General features: G+C 41.3%; 1 protein-coding gene and 1 long non-coding RNA gene across 4 annotated transcripts in view; one reads left to right on the forward strand and one right to left on the reverse strand.

Annotated features, from left to right (window-relative positions):
• Positions 1–651: 651 nt before the first annotated feature.
• Positions 652–4,624, reverse strand: LOC139704662 (uncharacterized). Its single transcript, XR_011706528.1, has 2 exons — positions 4,168–4,624; positions 652–911 (listed from the first exon to the last, which is right to left on the reverse strand). It is a non-coding gene; the product is annotated as an uncharacterized lncRNA (long non-coding RNA).
• Positions 4,625–4,823: 199 nt separating this feature from the next.
• Positions 4,824–14,728, forward strand: part of Dicer1 (dicer 1, ribonuclease III) — a 71,152-nt gene continuing 61,247 nt past the window's right edge. For all 3 annotated transcript variants that reach the window (XM_071607566.1, XM_071607565.1, XM_071607567.1), the window contains exon 1: positions 4,824–5,120. Coding sequence is in view for 1 of the 3 variants with exons in the window: in XM_071607567.1 (XP_071463668.1) it covers positions 5,085–5,120 (36 nt within the window). In the remaining 2 variants the exon portion in view is untranslated. The remainder of the gene's footprint in view (positions 5,121–14,728) is intronic.

Here is a 14,728-nt window from a genome sequence, read left to right on the forward strand (position 1 = left end):
AAAATCATTGGTCATTGGTGATCAACTTAAGTTTTAGTCCCTCTCTTCTCCATGGAGACTGGCAGGTAGGGCTGAAAGTCCCAATCCTCTAAACCTGCTTTGGTTTTTCTGGTGACCAGTGTCTGTGCTACAAGCTAGGGTATGCCAGCCACCCGTCAACTCAATGGCACATAAAAGACACTATTTTGATGATTCCAAGGATTTTAGGAGGTATATGCCAGGAAATGGAAATGAAAACCAAATATATATTTCACATATCACAGATGCCATTGTAAATGATTTTAAAATTTTAATTTTTTATTATTTATTGCTAGAATATAGAAATGTATGTGATTTTTGAATGCTGATCTTGCACACAGTGATCTTGGTAAATCTGTATATTAGTTTTATCAGCTCTTTTATAGAAAATTGAGTCTTTTCTACAGGTTGGCTTCTAATTTTCATGTTTTATTTGAAAATAATTCCAAACACAGAAGTGGCAAGAAAGTGTAAAGAACTCCCCCATGCCCATCACCTAGAAAGCCCATTCATTTTTGCTATCTATATCATACTACTATTTAGGGCAGAAAGACCTGAGCCAGGAGTAACACATTTCACTTGGTTGTTATGAATCTTCAGTCTTTCATTCAGTTTAGATCTTATCTTAAAACACTGGCAATTATAGTCCTTAAAAAAAACCCAAACAACTATTCTGCAATTTGGGTCTTTCTTGCGTTTCCATGTGGTAATATCCAGAATATTCATTTTTGGCAGAAATACTACAGACGTGATGATGCTCATGATGATTTGTTCCATCACTGGTGACATTAATGACAGTAGACATATCAGGAAGATCCTGGAGGCCCATATCCTTCCATCTTTGGTAGCAGAACTGAGTCTGGCTGAAACTGGACCAATTGGACCAATCAGGTCTGTGGAGGGACAAGACCTTGTTGGTGGGCAAGGCTCTTCCCAGGGCTCTCTGTGGGAAGATCTTGGCCCTTAGTATGCCTAGTTTCTAGAACTACTATGGTACATATGATTTCCCTTGACACATTTCTTGTTACTTAGAGAAACTAGGAATTCCTTAAACCTTACTTAGGTTAACATATAATTATGTAACACAATATGGTAGGAGTAGGGCTCACATTCTCTCCTGGGTTGTGACTGTCTGTTGCATCTGGCTGCTGGCTGAGGCAAACCCTATTTCTGCTGGAACTGTGGCCATGATGCACACACATCTATACTCAGCCTATGCTGGGTAATGAAAGTTCAGGGGACAGTATGCATTGCATCACTTTCCGTAAGTTTCTCCCAACAAACCCCATGTAATAGGTGGATTATTACCAACATGTCACTTAAAAATTTCTGAGTTGACAAACTGGAGGATTTGACACTAATGGGGTATGGCTACTTCTCTCACATGCCAGTTAACTACTTGAATAAGGTAGGTATCTATCAGATTTCTTTTTTGTAAAGTTCTCATTTGTTAAATAAGAATTTCATGGGAGATGCTTTGAACCTATGTAAATTATCTCATTCCTTGTCCAACTTTTACCCACTAGATTTGGCAAACACTGATATTTCTTGTCTGACGATTGCAAAATTGTGATTTTATAATTCCATTATTCTAAATTTATTAATGCGTTCTATCTTAAGGAAAAGCTTCTCATTTATTTATTTAAAAAATATCAGTGTGGACTCATGGATTTCTAAGGGAAAAAAAATTAGCCCACAGGAAATGCATGCCACGAGGCATTGTACTGTTGGTTAATGTGGTCTGAAGTATCAGCTATAAGATTTCTAATGATCCAAACAAAGTGTGAAACACTACCCCTTACAAGATTTTGTATTTTATATCTCCAGATTTAGAAAAAAACAGCAACTGGAGCATGAAAAGATAGGGCACTATAACAGATACCAAGTCCAGAAGTGAACTATTCAACAAATCAACAATTAATGGGCAATTGTGTAGGCATTTGGAAAAAAATTAATTTTGAACCATTCATCATCTCATATACCGAATCAATCCCAAATGGATCAATGTTTAATTACAACAGTCTGAAAATTTACATGTCCATTAAAACAGAATTCTTAAATTATGGCATATCTCTGCAATAAAATATTATGGGGGGGCCTGGAGAAAACAGCTAGGAGCTCTGTATATATTACTACAGACATATCTTCTGGATATATTAATAAAAAAAGCAAATGTAGTCAATGTACATGGCATACTGGCATTTTTATAAATGAGGAACACAAAGAATAAATAATTATCCTTGTATGAATAAAATTTCTGAAGAATGAGCAAGATATAATATTGTCTTTTGGGGGCATGAGAACAAGTGAAGTGGACAGACTTTTTTTCACTGTGTATTTTTCATTGGTACTGATTGTAATTCTGGAAAGATACAATACCAAGTGCTATAATCTCTGAAGATTAAAATCCCTAAACTTCCCAAATTCACAATGCCCAGAGATTAAAAATTTTGAATGTTGAAATCCAGAACACTTAAGACCCACTGAAGAAAAGAAAAAAAAAAAAAAGGCTTTGGAAGAGGTTAGAAAGATGAATTCTGGGGAAGAGATTGATGCATCTTGATTGTATGCAGGAAAGTTGTATCAAGTTGGGTGGAATGAAAACCTAGAACCTAGTAAAGCATTACTCTGGATGCACAGAGGAGGGTGTTTCCAGAGGAGATGAGTGTTTGAGTGGAAGGGAAGATCCTTTCCCTATAGCTGCATTTGTGAAAATCAAGTTTCTTATTTGGCTCTTAGGGCAACTGCACATGTGGAGATGACCCACTGTGGTTTTTGACTGGTCTTATCACAAGATTTAGGTTATCTATCACTAAAGTTGAGATGTCTTCAGTTTTAATAAGCTGGGTGCACACATTTCCAACTACAGCAATATGCATTTGTATATTTCCCTTTTTGGTCCATTTGTGAACATAGTTCATATGCTCATAACTGCTTTTGCAGTGACTGTTATTAATCCTGAGAGTTGATGCTTACAAAAATGTTACTGTTGCCTATTTTACTGTGTAAAAATAAGGCTGTATCAAATAAAGCCTGTTTAAAAGTATAAATGTCTTAAAAATTTTTTCAAAATTTTTTCCAGAATGATATTTTTGGGATTTTTCCAACATCTGGGATTATGGCATTTGAGAATTGGGTCTTTCAGTATTATGGCCCAAATCCATCTTTTTTTTAGATGCTTTTTTTTTTTTTAAATGTAAGATGATCTGAGTAATTTTTTGTTGTTGTTGTTTAGATAGATACAATATCTTTATTTATTTATTTTTTTGTGTGGTACTGAGGATAGAGCCCAGCGCCTCAGAGGTGTAAGGCGGGTGCTCTACCACTGAGCTACAGCCCCAGCCCTTTTTTGATAAATGAATTATATGTATGCACAACAATGAAAATCTTGCTAACGGAAAAGACAGATTATAAAAGGACACAGGAAGGAGGATGCCCATGAGTTTCCACTGCCAGTGTACACCTACACTGAGAGGCCATTCTGCTCAAAAAAGATTATGTCCAAACACCCTTTACATATTTACTGGGGAAATCTATTCCCAAAGTGCTTGGCATATAAGAAATATCATTTTTTTGAATATGCAGATCTGTCAAAAGCATTCCCATTACTTCTTAATTTTGTCCATGATGATTCCATGTTCAGTGAACCTTCAAGCCAATTTATGATAAATACATGATCAAAATTTCAGCACAGTAGAGATCAAGCCCATCAGCTCCAAAGCCCACTTATTAGCTGGGGCATGTTGGAAGTTATTCTGTTTCTTAACGTGTTTAAATGGGGAGCAATTCCAGCACCCACCAAGGTCCAGGCGTGTAAACCCAGACCAATCTCTCCAATAACAACGTAATTCCAGCAGGTAATACCAAAATTTTGAATAGTACTCACATCAGAATATTAAAACAAATAAAACTAGATTTATCCCAATATATCAAAAATAGTACCGTTCCAATGTGTCACAACACAAAATTATTAGATGTTTTATTTACACTCCTTTCCGGTAAAGAACACAGACCTTCACGCTGTCTGAAGGGCTCAGCGGCTACACGGGGCACGGAGGGGCGCAGGGCCCTGACCTGTGCGGCCCCCGCCAGGTGCCGCCGGTGCCACCAAGTGCGTGAGCAAGCCCACCTGCTGCTACCATACCTCACCTGGGCCCAGCCGTCTACCGGGGTCTTCGGGAAGAGAGGCCTACACTTCGGGATACACTAAGCCGGTTTTGTTTCAGCCACTTCCCGCAGGTCCACCGATCCTTAACCCACCAGTGTGCCGCGGGTCCAACCCCTGCAAACGGGAGGTGTGCGTAACTGGGGCCACCGCCTACTTCTCTCGATCCGGCTACCCCGGTTCTGGGAGAGTGACTTTCCCAGGGCGGAGGCCCCCGCACCAGTAACGCGGGGGGCGGGCGACTGGGAAGGTCCTTGGGAACCCGGAGGGGCAGCCAGGGCGCCGGCTCGGCGGAGAACAATTACGACCGCGGGGAAGGGCCGCGCCGAAGGGCGGTGGGCGCCAGACGGTGCCGACGTGGAGACTGGCGAGTCCATCGGGCCAAGCCGGCATTCGGCTGCGGGAGAGCAGCCAGGACGCCGGGCCGCGGTCTGCGCGACGCCGCTCGAGTCCCAGCGCTGAGCCGCCAAGACCGCCTCGGCCTCCCGGCCCGCGCCCGCTGTGTCCCAGCTCCTGAGTGGCTGGGGGGCCGGGATTAACCTTTCACCGCCGCGCTCTGCCCAATCACAGGCTCGCTCTCATGCCGCCGCGGGGCGAGCGGAGCGTGGGGGCGCGGAGCGGCGGCGCGGCGCGGGTGGGATTCTGCAAGCGGCTGTGCGCCGTTGCCGCGGGCCGTGCGCGGGCTGCGGGCGAGCCGGGCGCTGCGCAGTCTCCGCAGGCGCCGGCGGGAGGGGTCGAGGCGCGGCGCGGCGCGGCGCAAGCTGCTCCAGGCCCAGGTGAATGGAGTAACCTGACAGCGGCGACGAGGCGACGGCGAGCGGCAGGAAATGGCGGCGGCGGCGGCGGCGCCGGGCGGCACCGGGAGGCCTGGGCTGTGACGCGCGCGCCGGAGCGGGGTCCGATGGTTCTGGAAGGCCCGCGGCGCCCCGTGCTGCAGGTGAGGCGGGCTCCCGCGGGGCCGCTTTGTGTCCGGGGCGGGGGCGGCTCCGCCCGGCCGCGTCCCGCCTCCGCGCGAGGCCCGCGTGGGCGCCCAGGGCCTGGGCCGCGCCGGCAGATGGCGGCCTGCTGGCCGCAGCCTCCCCGCTCCCGGCCGGCCCTGCCCGCGCGCGCCCACCCGGTCCCTGCTGCCGCGTCAGCCGCGGGGTGCGGCCGCCCGCGCCTCCCGCGCGCCCCCGCCCCGGGCTTTTGACAGGTCGCGTCCCACACCCCGAGGCGGCGAGCTGGCCCGAGGGGTCCACGCGGGCGCGGCGGCCGGGCCTGCTGGGACCGCGGCCGGCCCGGGGGACGCCTTCGGAGGGCGGGCGGGGGGTGGGCAAGGCCGGGGCGTGGTACCGTCGGGAGAGCGCGAGCCTGTTCTCCAGAGGAGGGCCGTGTGTGTTTACTGCCCAGGGACCTGGTCTGGCCCCAGGGGGCGGGTGGCCGAGGCCATCTTTTGCCCCTCCCCTTGGATGTGTTTTGTGCCAGGATGCCTGGATCTGCGAAGGAGCTTCAGGGTTTTCAATTTCGGGGGAAATCTGTGTGTTTCAGGTTAGCTGTCAGGGTTATGTGGGTTGTCTAGGAAAGCCGAGCTGCCCAGGTGGCCCTGCTGCAGGTCAGAGGCAGTCCCCCGAAGACTTGCGAAAACCCATGAGCTGGAGGCCTTGCTCTGCAGTGGTCACCGATTGCTTTTGTGAGGAAAGTTGTGGTTGAAGGGATAAGTTCCCGGTGCACATGGTGCGTGTTAGGTCTGAAGATCAGGTTTGAAGACGTCTGCTGAGCAGGAGGTATGACTTCGGAATCTGTGCTTCTCTCTCAGTTTTCTAAATCTTTACCATCCCGATTGTCAGTTATCTTGCCGGAGGTTGTTTTCAAGTGCAGCATACTCAGCAGTGCAGGCCTCAAATTAGGAGTTAATCAACTTGGGAAATGTGTTTTAAAGATGTTCTTTAAGAAAAGTTTACCTAGCCAGGTGCGGTGGTGCACGCCTGTAATCCCAGGGGCTCAGGAGGCCGAGTCAGGAGGATCTCAAGTTCAAAGTCAGCCTCAGCAATAGAGAGGCGCTTCAGTGAGATCCTGTCTCTGAATAAAATGCAGAATAGGTCTGGGGATGTGGCTCAGTGGTTGAGTGCCCCTGAGTTCAATCCCTTCTACACCCCTCCCCTGCAAAAGAACATCCGGGTTAAAAATTTATTAGTATAAATATCAAATATCTATCGAGGCTAAGAGCTCAAATAATTTATGAAAACCTGAATTCTGGATAAGCCCTTTAGCAAATCATAACTTGATATTAATATCTTTGGGAACTGGATTCTGGAATCATTAGTATATTTTGTAAAGCGTCTTTTTTGAAGCCACCTGTGGCATGTGTATGTTATATGTAATACATGCAATACACATACACATATAATTATTTCAAAGCCTATTTTAGAACTTATTTTATAAATCGTGTACATAGATAAAAACACTAAAGATTGCTTTTTATTTATTATAAACATTGATAATGTGGCATAGCTGTGGCTTTGATTTACTCATGGCACACATGCTGATTTAAGAAAAGATGAATTACTCAATTTTCATTTCAGGATAAAGGCCTCTTCTTGCAGTTGGTATAATAAGGATATTCTTTACTGTCTATGCCACCATCTCATCATTAAAGTTTTGGTTCTGAGTATTATGCCTGTGGCTCTGTATGAGTTGTATAGCTAGGTTGCTTTGCTGTTGTTGAGCTTTTTTGGCTTAGTTTTAAGAGACATTTTGGTGTGACTCATGATTCTTATTTGATAGTGATTTTGTGATGTTATATAATCAGGAATACATGCAGTACTGATTTCTAGGGAAAATAACTTTCAGAGCATTGAGGTGTTTAATTCTTGCCACTGACCAACATGTAAGATGTTTGTTTCATTTGAGAAAACAGATATTTCATAGACATTCATTCACTTGTGACTTTCACATGCTAATTTGTGGCAGAGTTATGGGAAACATTTATTAAGTACCTCCTCATTATAGGTCAAGATGTGTCCAGTTCTTTGCATATATTCTCATTTAATTTTTGCTGTAATCCTAATACAAACTCAATATTATCCTTATTTTATAGGTAGGAAAACTAATGCTTAGTGATTGTTGTTGTGAGTTGTTAATCTAGCTGAGGCACAGCCAGGACTGAATCACTGTTTTTGATTTCAGAGATGTTTCACGTTTCCTTTGCAATATATTGTACCAGCTGGGTTTTAGGGGAGAAAATCTGCACACTAGGTAGTAAATCCTGTGGAGTGAATGAAGCTCTGTCTAACCTTGAATGTTCAGATGACCTCTGCTTGTCTGAATATTTCAGATTGTTTCTTTTTTCCTTTTAATGTGGTAAAATACACATCACATTTACAGTTGCAGCCTTTTTGAGTGGACAGTTCAGCTGCATTCAGTGCATTCACATTGTTTTGCAATTCTTTCCACCATTCATCTTCCCCATCTTAAATTCTGTAGCCATTTAAACACTAACCCCACATGCTGCCCTCCTCTACGCCACCTTTCAACTCTCCTTCTCTGAATCTGCCCACCCTAGGAACCTCATAGAAGTGGACTCCTGCGGTAGCTGTCCTTTGTGTCTGGCTGGTTTCACTTAGCATGGTGCCTTCAGGGTTCATTCCTCATGGTGACTGCCAGGCGCACCTCTCTTTTAGGACTGGATGGTGTTTCGTGGATGCACAGATGATCCCCAGCTTATGCTGGTTTCACTTATAGTTTTTCAGCTTTAAGGTGGTGTGAAAGCAACACATGTGCAGTAGAAACTGCAGTCTTCTCGGTGTTATTTCCTTGGTGTTCTACCTTCTTAGCCTATGGAGCTTGGACTTTGTAGAATTTATTTTCTGAGACTTTGATTTTTACTAAATCCTTTACATGTTAAAAGTTGATTTTAAGTTCTTAGCTAATTTTTTTCTAAGGAGACTCATGTATTAGAACATTTGTGGAGAGACAGCTATTTATTTAACAATTTATAATCTGTCTACTTTGAGAAAAAAATTTAATATATTTTTACAATAATAGCTGTTGTAGAGAGTTATGAAAATATTGGTAAAGAGCCATGGGGATTAGTGTGGAGGGAGAGAATTAGGTGAAAGATAACTAAAGTTGTCTTTTTAATTTTAATTTGCCAAAGTGAAAGAGGAACTAGGACTAATTATAATTGGCATTGTTTAGAAAGAGAAAGTATACCAATTAGGCAGGAGAAGTGGGCCTTTCTCTCATATAATTGTTTGGCTATGGAAAAATGTTTCACATTTTATGGATGATAGAGAAAAATTTTTCACATGCCATTGTAAACTGGATAAAAGTCTTAGGCATGATGGAAAAGCCTGAATAAGACAGGTGTACATGAATCTAGTGATTTAACTCATTGGTCTTTCAGGTAGTGTCTCTTAAATGTCACTTGCCTTATTTATGCTTTTAATGGATGTCAAATAAAAATCTATTCAAGAATGAACTCTTTTCTGGACCATACAGGCAGTCAAGATTTTCCCAATAGTGATTTTCAGCTGGGCTTTGGGAATGTGTATTGTCTAAAAAGTAGACCTGCTTATATGGTGGTGTTTACCCCATTAATAACTGAATACTGAGAGAGAAGCTTTGCTTTTGAGATGTAGCTAATGAAATTGAAGTTTTTAGTCATGTAAGAAAGCCTGTGTTAAAATAAATTCTGAGTCCAAAATGGCTTTCATATTTATCTAAAGTTGCCGATGAATTAACACTCAGCGATACCACTATAAATGACTCAAAAGATGCCTCAAAACCTTGTCTAAGGATGTCAATATGTCTGTTACTAGAAATAAGACAGGACAGGCTTCAGTTTGGCCTCATACTTTTAGTTTTTGATGCTCATATTGACATTAATGCTCTTGGCTGTTAAGGTTTGTAAAATAGTGAGCATTAAGTATCTCATTCATATTCATTGCCAGACAGTATCTGGCCTGTAAGAGGTGCCCAGTTTTGCTAAGTGACTAAATTAGTTTATAATATTTTTTCACATTTTTAGAAGCTGAAATAGTTTCATGGCCAGGCCTAGTGGCACACACCTGTAATCCCAGCTACTTGGAAGGCTGAGGCAGGAGGATCCTGAGTTTGAGGGCAGCCTGGGCAATTTAGTGAGACCCTGTCTCAAAATAAAAAGGGCTGGGTGTGAGGTTCACAAGTACAATGTTTGCCTAGTGTGCTGGAGGACCTGGATTCAGTCCCTAGGACCACAAAAGCAGCCAACCAACCAACCAAGCCGGTCTTGTGGAGAGTAATACTGCTTCATGTTAAGGCTTTCAATAAGATTATTACTGTTCTGAGTCTGGACAAAGAGTACTAGTGCTCCTTCCCCACTTGTGAGTTGCATGTGACTGCATGCATAGTAATGTTGTGGTATCAAGAATCATGGAAGAAAATTGGTATTTGGAGTTCTATTGGTATTCTAAACTTTTTCATTGTTGAAAGAGGCTAAATTCCTTTTTTTTTTTTTTTTTAAGTGACAGCTCACTGTATGTAATAGAGATTTAAAAAAACACATTAAAAAATCTTGGGGATTAAAAAATAGGGTCATTAACCAGTTCAGAATTTTTTAAAATGAGGTCTAGAATTGTGGTTCAGTGGTGCTTGCCTGACATATTTGAGGCACTGGGTTCGATTCTTAGCACAATAAATAAATAAATAAAAATAAAAAAGACCCATCGACAACTAAAATATATGTATAAGTATAAATATAAGTATAAAATTTTTTAAAAATGCATTCTATACTTAAATAATGCAAGAAGGGTTTAGAGCAGTAATAGACTTATCTAATGTGTTAAAGATATTCTGAGATTTCAAGATTTCTGTCTTCCTTCCCTTGGGAGTGGCTGGAAGGGCAAGATTGCCATGAGCCTGTGACCTCCCCCTCCTTTTACATTTCTGCTGTATAGCAGTCACTCAAGGTAGCTGTAATCTTAGTGATCTTTTACGCTTTTTCTGTTTTGCAAAATTAAATGTTAAAAGGGATGCTTAACCACTGAGGCACATCCCCAGTCCTTCTAAAATATTTTATTTAGAGACGGGGTCTCACTGAGTGCCTGGCTGTTGCTTGGGCTGTCTTTGAATATGTGATTCTCCTGTTTCAGCCTCCTGTGCCTCTGGGATTACAGGCATGTGTCACCATAATCCCTGTTCTTATAGTTTATGGCTGAGGAGCTTTGGGCAGATAGCAGCCTGAGTTGCAGCTTCCTCATCTGTAAAGTATCTACTTGTTCAGGTTCCTAAGCAAAAGCTCTCTGCCCAGTCCTGACATGTGACTTGCATTTGATACAATTTAGGTGAAGTGTTTTTTATTTAAATGTGTGCTTCAGAAAAAATTTTTCTCCATTCTTAATGTGATTGGATTATATCACAGCTCAAAATTATTAATGACGAAATGCATGTCTAGCTTTGTAATGGAAGATGAAAAGGAAAAGAGGTCTTGAGAAAAGTGTTTGCTCTGACAAGTTATCTCTGAGGCTTCTCCATACTGGTTTAGCTGTTCTAGTTGGAGCTCTATAATATTGATACCAAGTCTAATTATGCTTTAAATGTCTCTAATGTACCTGGAATAGCCCATTATTTATCTGTTACACATGAATAAATGTATCCATGAGACTATACCAGCTTACTAGCTTAGGCTTTATATATATGTGTTTGTGTGTGTGTGTGTGTCATATATACTTGATGTAGACAGTAGTTCTTAGGCTTTGGAGACTCCTGATTTGTTGGAGGACATGAAATTATCCCCAGAAAAATATGCCTATACATATTCATAGTTTTATGTAAAATTATGGGAGGTACAGTGCCTCCATCCAGATGATTTGACTATGGCCACACATATACAAATAATAGGTTAATTTTGGGAACAGATAATTGAGGCAGATGTGATCCATAGAACTGAATGAACAGTGTAAAAAGAAATCTGTGTTTTGTTCTAGGTGGGCTCTACCTCTGACTCACTTTGTGGTTAAAAGCAAGTCAGCTTGGGCTTTCTAGACTCAGTTTTAGTTTTCTCACAAGTATAATGAGAAAATGTACTAAAATATTCCATAGTTAGCAATTTTCGAAATGCCTATATAATTCAGGGACATCTCCATTTCAGACTTGAGAATCTAGACTAAGCACCAGACATGGAGAGATTGTCTCTGCCAGGCATTAAGGTGTGTTGATAGCAATTGAAGGAATGGAATTGTCAGCTGTTCAGACAGAAAATGTGAGATGAAAACCCTTGGGAAGAACAGCTTGAAAGCTAGATAAAGCCTTGGATGGGATAGCAGATCCTCTCAGAGACATGCGTTTTCTTCTAAGTCCAGATTTGATTCATCTTAGTAAATGTTTGCTAAGGAGGCAGAATCTGACAGAAACTCTTTGAAACTTTCCATCTGATCATTATAGCAAAGAGCAAGGAAGCCTTGGAGAATCCTATCTGATGGGGACCTTGCACTTTAATTTTAAAAGCTTATTACATTTTGTATGTAACAGTACTGACATTACCCATTTTTTTTTTCAGGATCATGCATATTGTATAGCTAGATGTTAAAAAGGGAGAGAAAAAAGCAAATGCTAAATATATGTACCTGTTACATATTATAAACTCAAATAATGTATTAATCTTAGACCAAACATATTGTACTTTCAGTCCAATGCAGAATTCTTTTGATAAAAATATGTGGACAAATAACAGAACAATGTAAATTGGCATTTTAATGCAGTATCCAAAAGAAAATTAACATTGAACTGGAGTTAAAGAAAGCTGAAATTTTTGAATTCTGCTAGTGTCTTAAGAGGAATAATTCTTCCTTGCCTATGTAATATATGGATTTTATTTTCCAGCCTTTCTTCAATAAAATATGTGAAGACATTGCCAAACAGTGCTTTCCTTTTGGGATCTGTTTATAAAAGAAAGTTTCCATTGACATATGACAGACTTCTGAGGGAGAATACTGTTTTTACAAAGGCTGTAGCTATCACTTAGTCTTTGTGAACCTTTAGTGTTTTTGTTGCTGAACATTAGAAGGATTCCAGAAATATTTTTTGTTTGTTATGTGAGTCAAGACCATACTTTGGTCAAGAGTAGGGAGATATATAATTAAATCTTCTTTAGCATAGTTTGTTGTTAAAGTACGTCTTTCAGTGTATAATGTATTATAGATAAAATATGTAAAACTAAAAAATATAAAATATACACACTCATACATTCATGTATGCAATCTACATCTTGTCTAAGCCACAGACGCTCTGGCAAAGTTCTTCCTGTGTTATCCATGTTCTATGAGGATACACACTACTTGTAGTTGCTATAAGTCGGCCTGTTCTATGGCACCATGCTGAACCTACTTTATGGTGATCATCTTTTGATAATCTCACTAGAGAGATGAATTGTTATGTATATTCAATCCAGGATTGTATCTTTTATTTAATTGTCAAGTCTCTGTGTTCTTTTAATCTGGAAGTTTCCCAACTTTTGACTTTTATGATGCTGACATTTTTAAAGAATGTGAGCCATTTGTTTTGTAAAATGAACTTCACATTTGGTTTTTATGTTTCCTCATGTTTAGATCCATGTTTGCACATGAGATTCATGTTGTCAGTTTGTCCTCATATTGGTAATCTTAACTTTGTTAGTTGGATTATATTAGTATCTGTGAGGTTTTCAGGTTTTTCCACTATAAAAAAAAAAAGTACTAGTTTTTATTGTAATTAGTAGGTAATCTGTGCAGAGATAATTTCAGACTAAGTAAATAGTCTTTTGTATCTTCACCCAATGGTTTTGACATTCATTAATGATTCTTACCTTAGTTACTAATGTGATGATTAAAAATTACTATGCAATGGTGATTTTTCTTTCATTCCTGTTACATTTATTAGTTGAAATTGAATAGCGTTTTGCCTGAGTTTTAAACCTAACAAAATACAGTTTCTAAAATGAAAAATTAAAGTTGAGAAATATTGTTTGAGCCTTAGGGTTTTCCCAGTTATACCTATTACTTTTAAGAACTAAATTGTTTTTGAAACATCTTCAAGATTAGAATCAGAGTACTTTGCATTAATGTGGAAGAGAATTTTGTAGTGTTTAGGAGTTACCTAGAAGTACTAGAGTGGGCATGGCTGGATGATGTCAAAGTTAATCATTGTATAAGTTGCTGTGTCGCTAGCTTTGACAGTTTCTAGCTAGCCCTTCTTTGGGCTTGGGTGCCAAGGATAGAGACATTGACTTGTTAAAATAATTTGGGTTCTTGCCGCAGTCTGGCTGGGCACAAATCACCTAGCCACCACAAAGCACTTGTCAAACAGGAAGCTTTATTGCCTGAACTCTACCAGCACTCCAGGAATACTCCCCGGGAACTCTCCCAGCTCTCCACTGGGCTCTGTGCCCTCTCTCTCTCTCTCTCTCTCTCTCTCTCTCTCTCTCTCACTCTCACTCTAACTCAAAGGGAACTCCAAAGTGGCGGGCGCCTGAGGCAGCAGGAACCACCCTATTCCTGGAGCTGATTCCGGAGCCACCCTGTTGCCGGACAGCAGGGGTCCATAAACAACTCAAAACACAGCCTGTCCCAATCCAGCATCATCCAGTCACAGCAATTATAACTTAATTATCATCACCTTAATGGCTTGCTGGTGTCACCTCTTAACCACTCCTTCTGGTGCCATCCCAACTGGCTGTGGCTCTCAGCAGGTTCTTTAAAGTTTTTTTTTAAGTAACAGGTATTTAAATTGAATTTTTGTGTTTGAACTACAAAAAGATGTGTTAACTCAATAGATGTTAAGGTTAGAACAATAAAGCTTATTCTCAACTTAGAATTAATCAATGACACTGTATTTGTGAATAGTTCCTCCCCTGCAGTCTAAACTATATTCTCATGATGAATTTACCAAAAGATGAAAATCAAACAATCCAAGAGTATATAATAGTATGAGTATAAGTGAAGTATGAGGTTATTGTACTTTACAGATATTTTAACAGTTTGGGGGATGATGGCAATAATACTACTGCATGGAGCAGTAGGTGTAATGAAGCCCTGGTTTGGGTGGTACAAATCGCCCACATGTGGAGTCAAGAGATGGAGGATTTTAGGGAAAGCCTGGGCATTGGGTACATGAACATGAGGCCAGGGAGCAGGGGTCATCTGTTGGTACTTACTTGTAATGGGGTGAGGTGGTGTTCACAGAAGCTGTGGTGTAGTGCTTGTTTTAATCAGCTTTTTCGCTGCTGTGACTAAGATTTGACCAGAACATTTTTAAAGGAGGAAAGGTTTATTTGAGGGCTCACGATTTCAGAGGTCTTAGTCCATAGAAGGCGGGCTGCATTCTTTGGGGCTCAAGGTGAGGCTGAACATCATGAAAGAAGAGTGTGGCAGAGGGAAGCAGCTCACATGGTTATCAGGAAGCTGAGAGAGAGAGACTCCACTCGCCAGATACAAATGTTACCCCATAGCCATGCTCCCAATGAACCACTCCCTCCAGCCACACCCTACCTGCCTTCAGTTACCACTCAGTTAATCCTCATCAGGGGATTCATTTACTGATTGGGTTAAGGCT

The sequence above is a fragment of the Marmota flaviventris genome, chromosome 2 (assembly GCF_047511675.1).
Source record: "Marmota flaviventris isolate mMarFla1 chromosome 2, mMarFla1.hap1, whole genome shotgun sequence".
NCBI classification, from domain to species: Eukaryota; Metazoa; Chordata; class Mammalia; order Rodentia; family Sciuridae; genus Marmota; species Marmota flaviventris.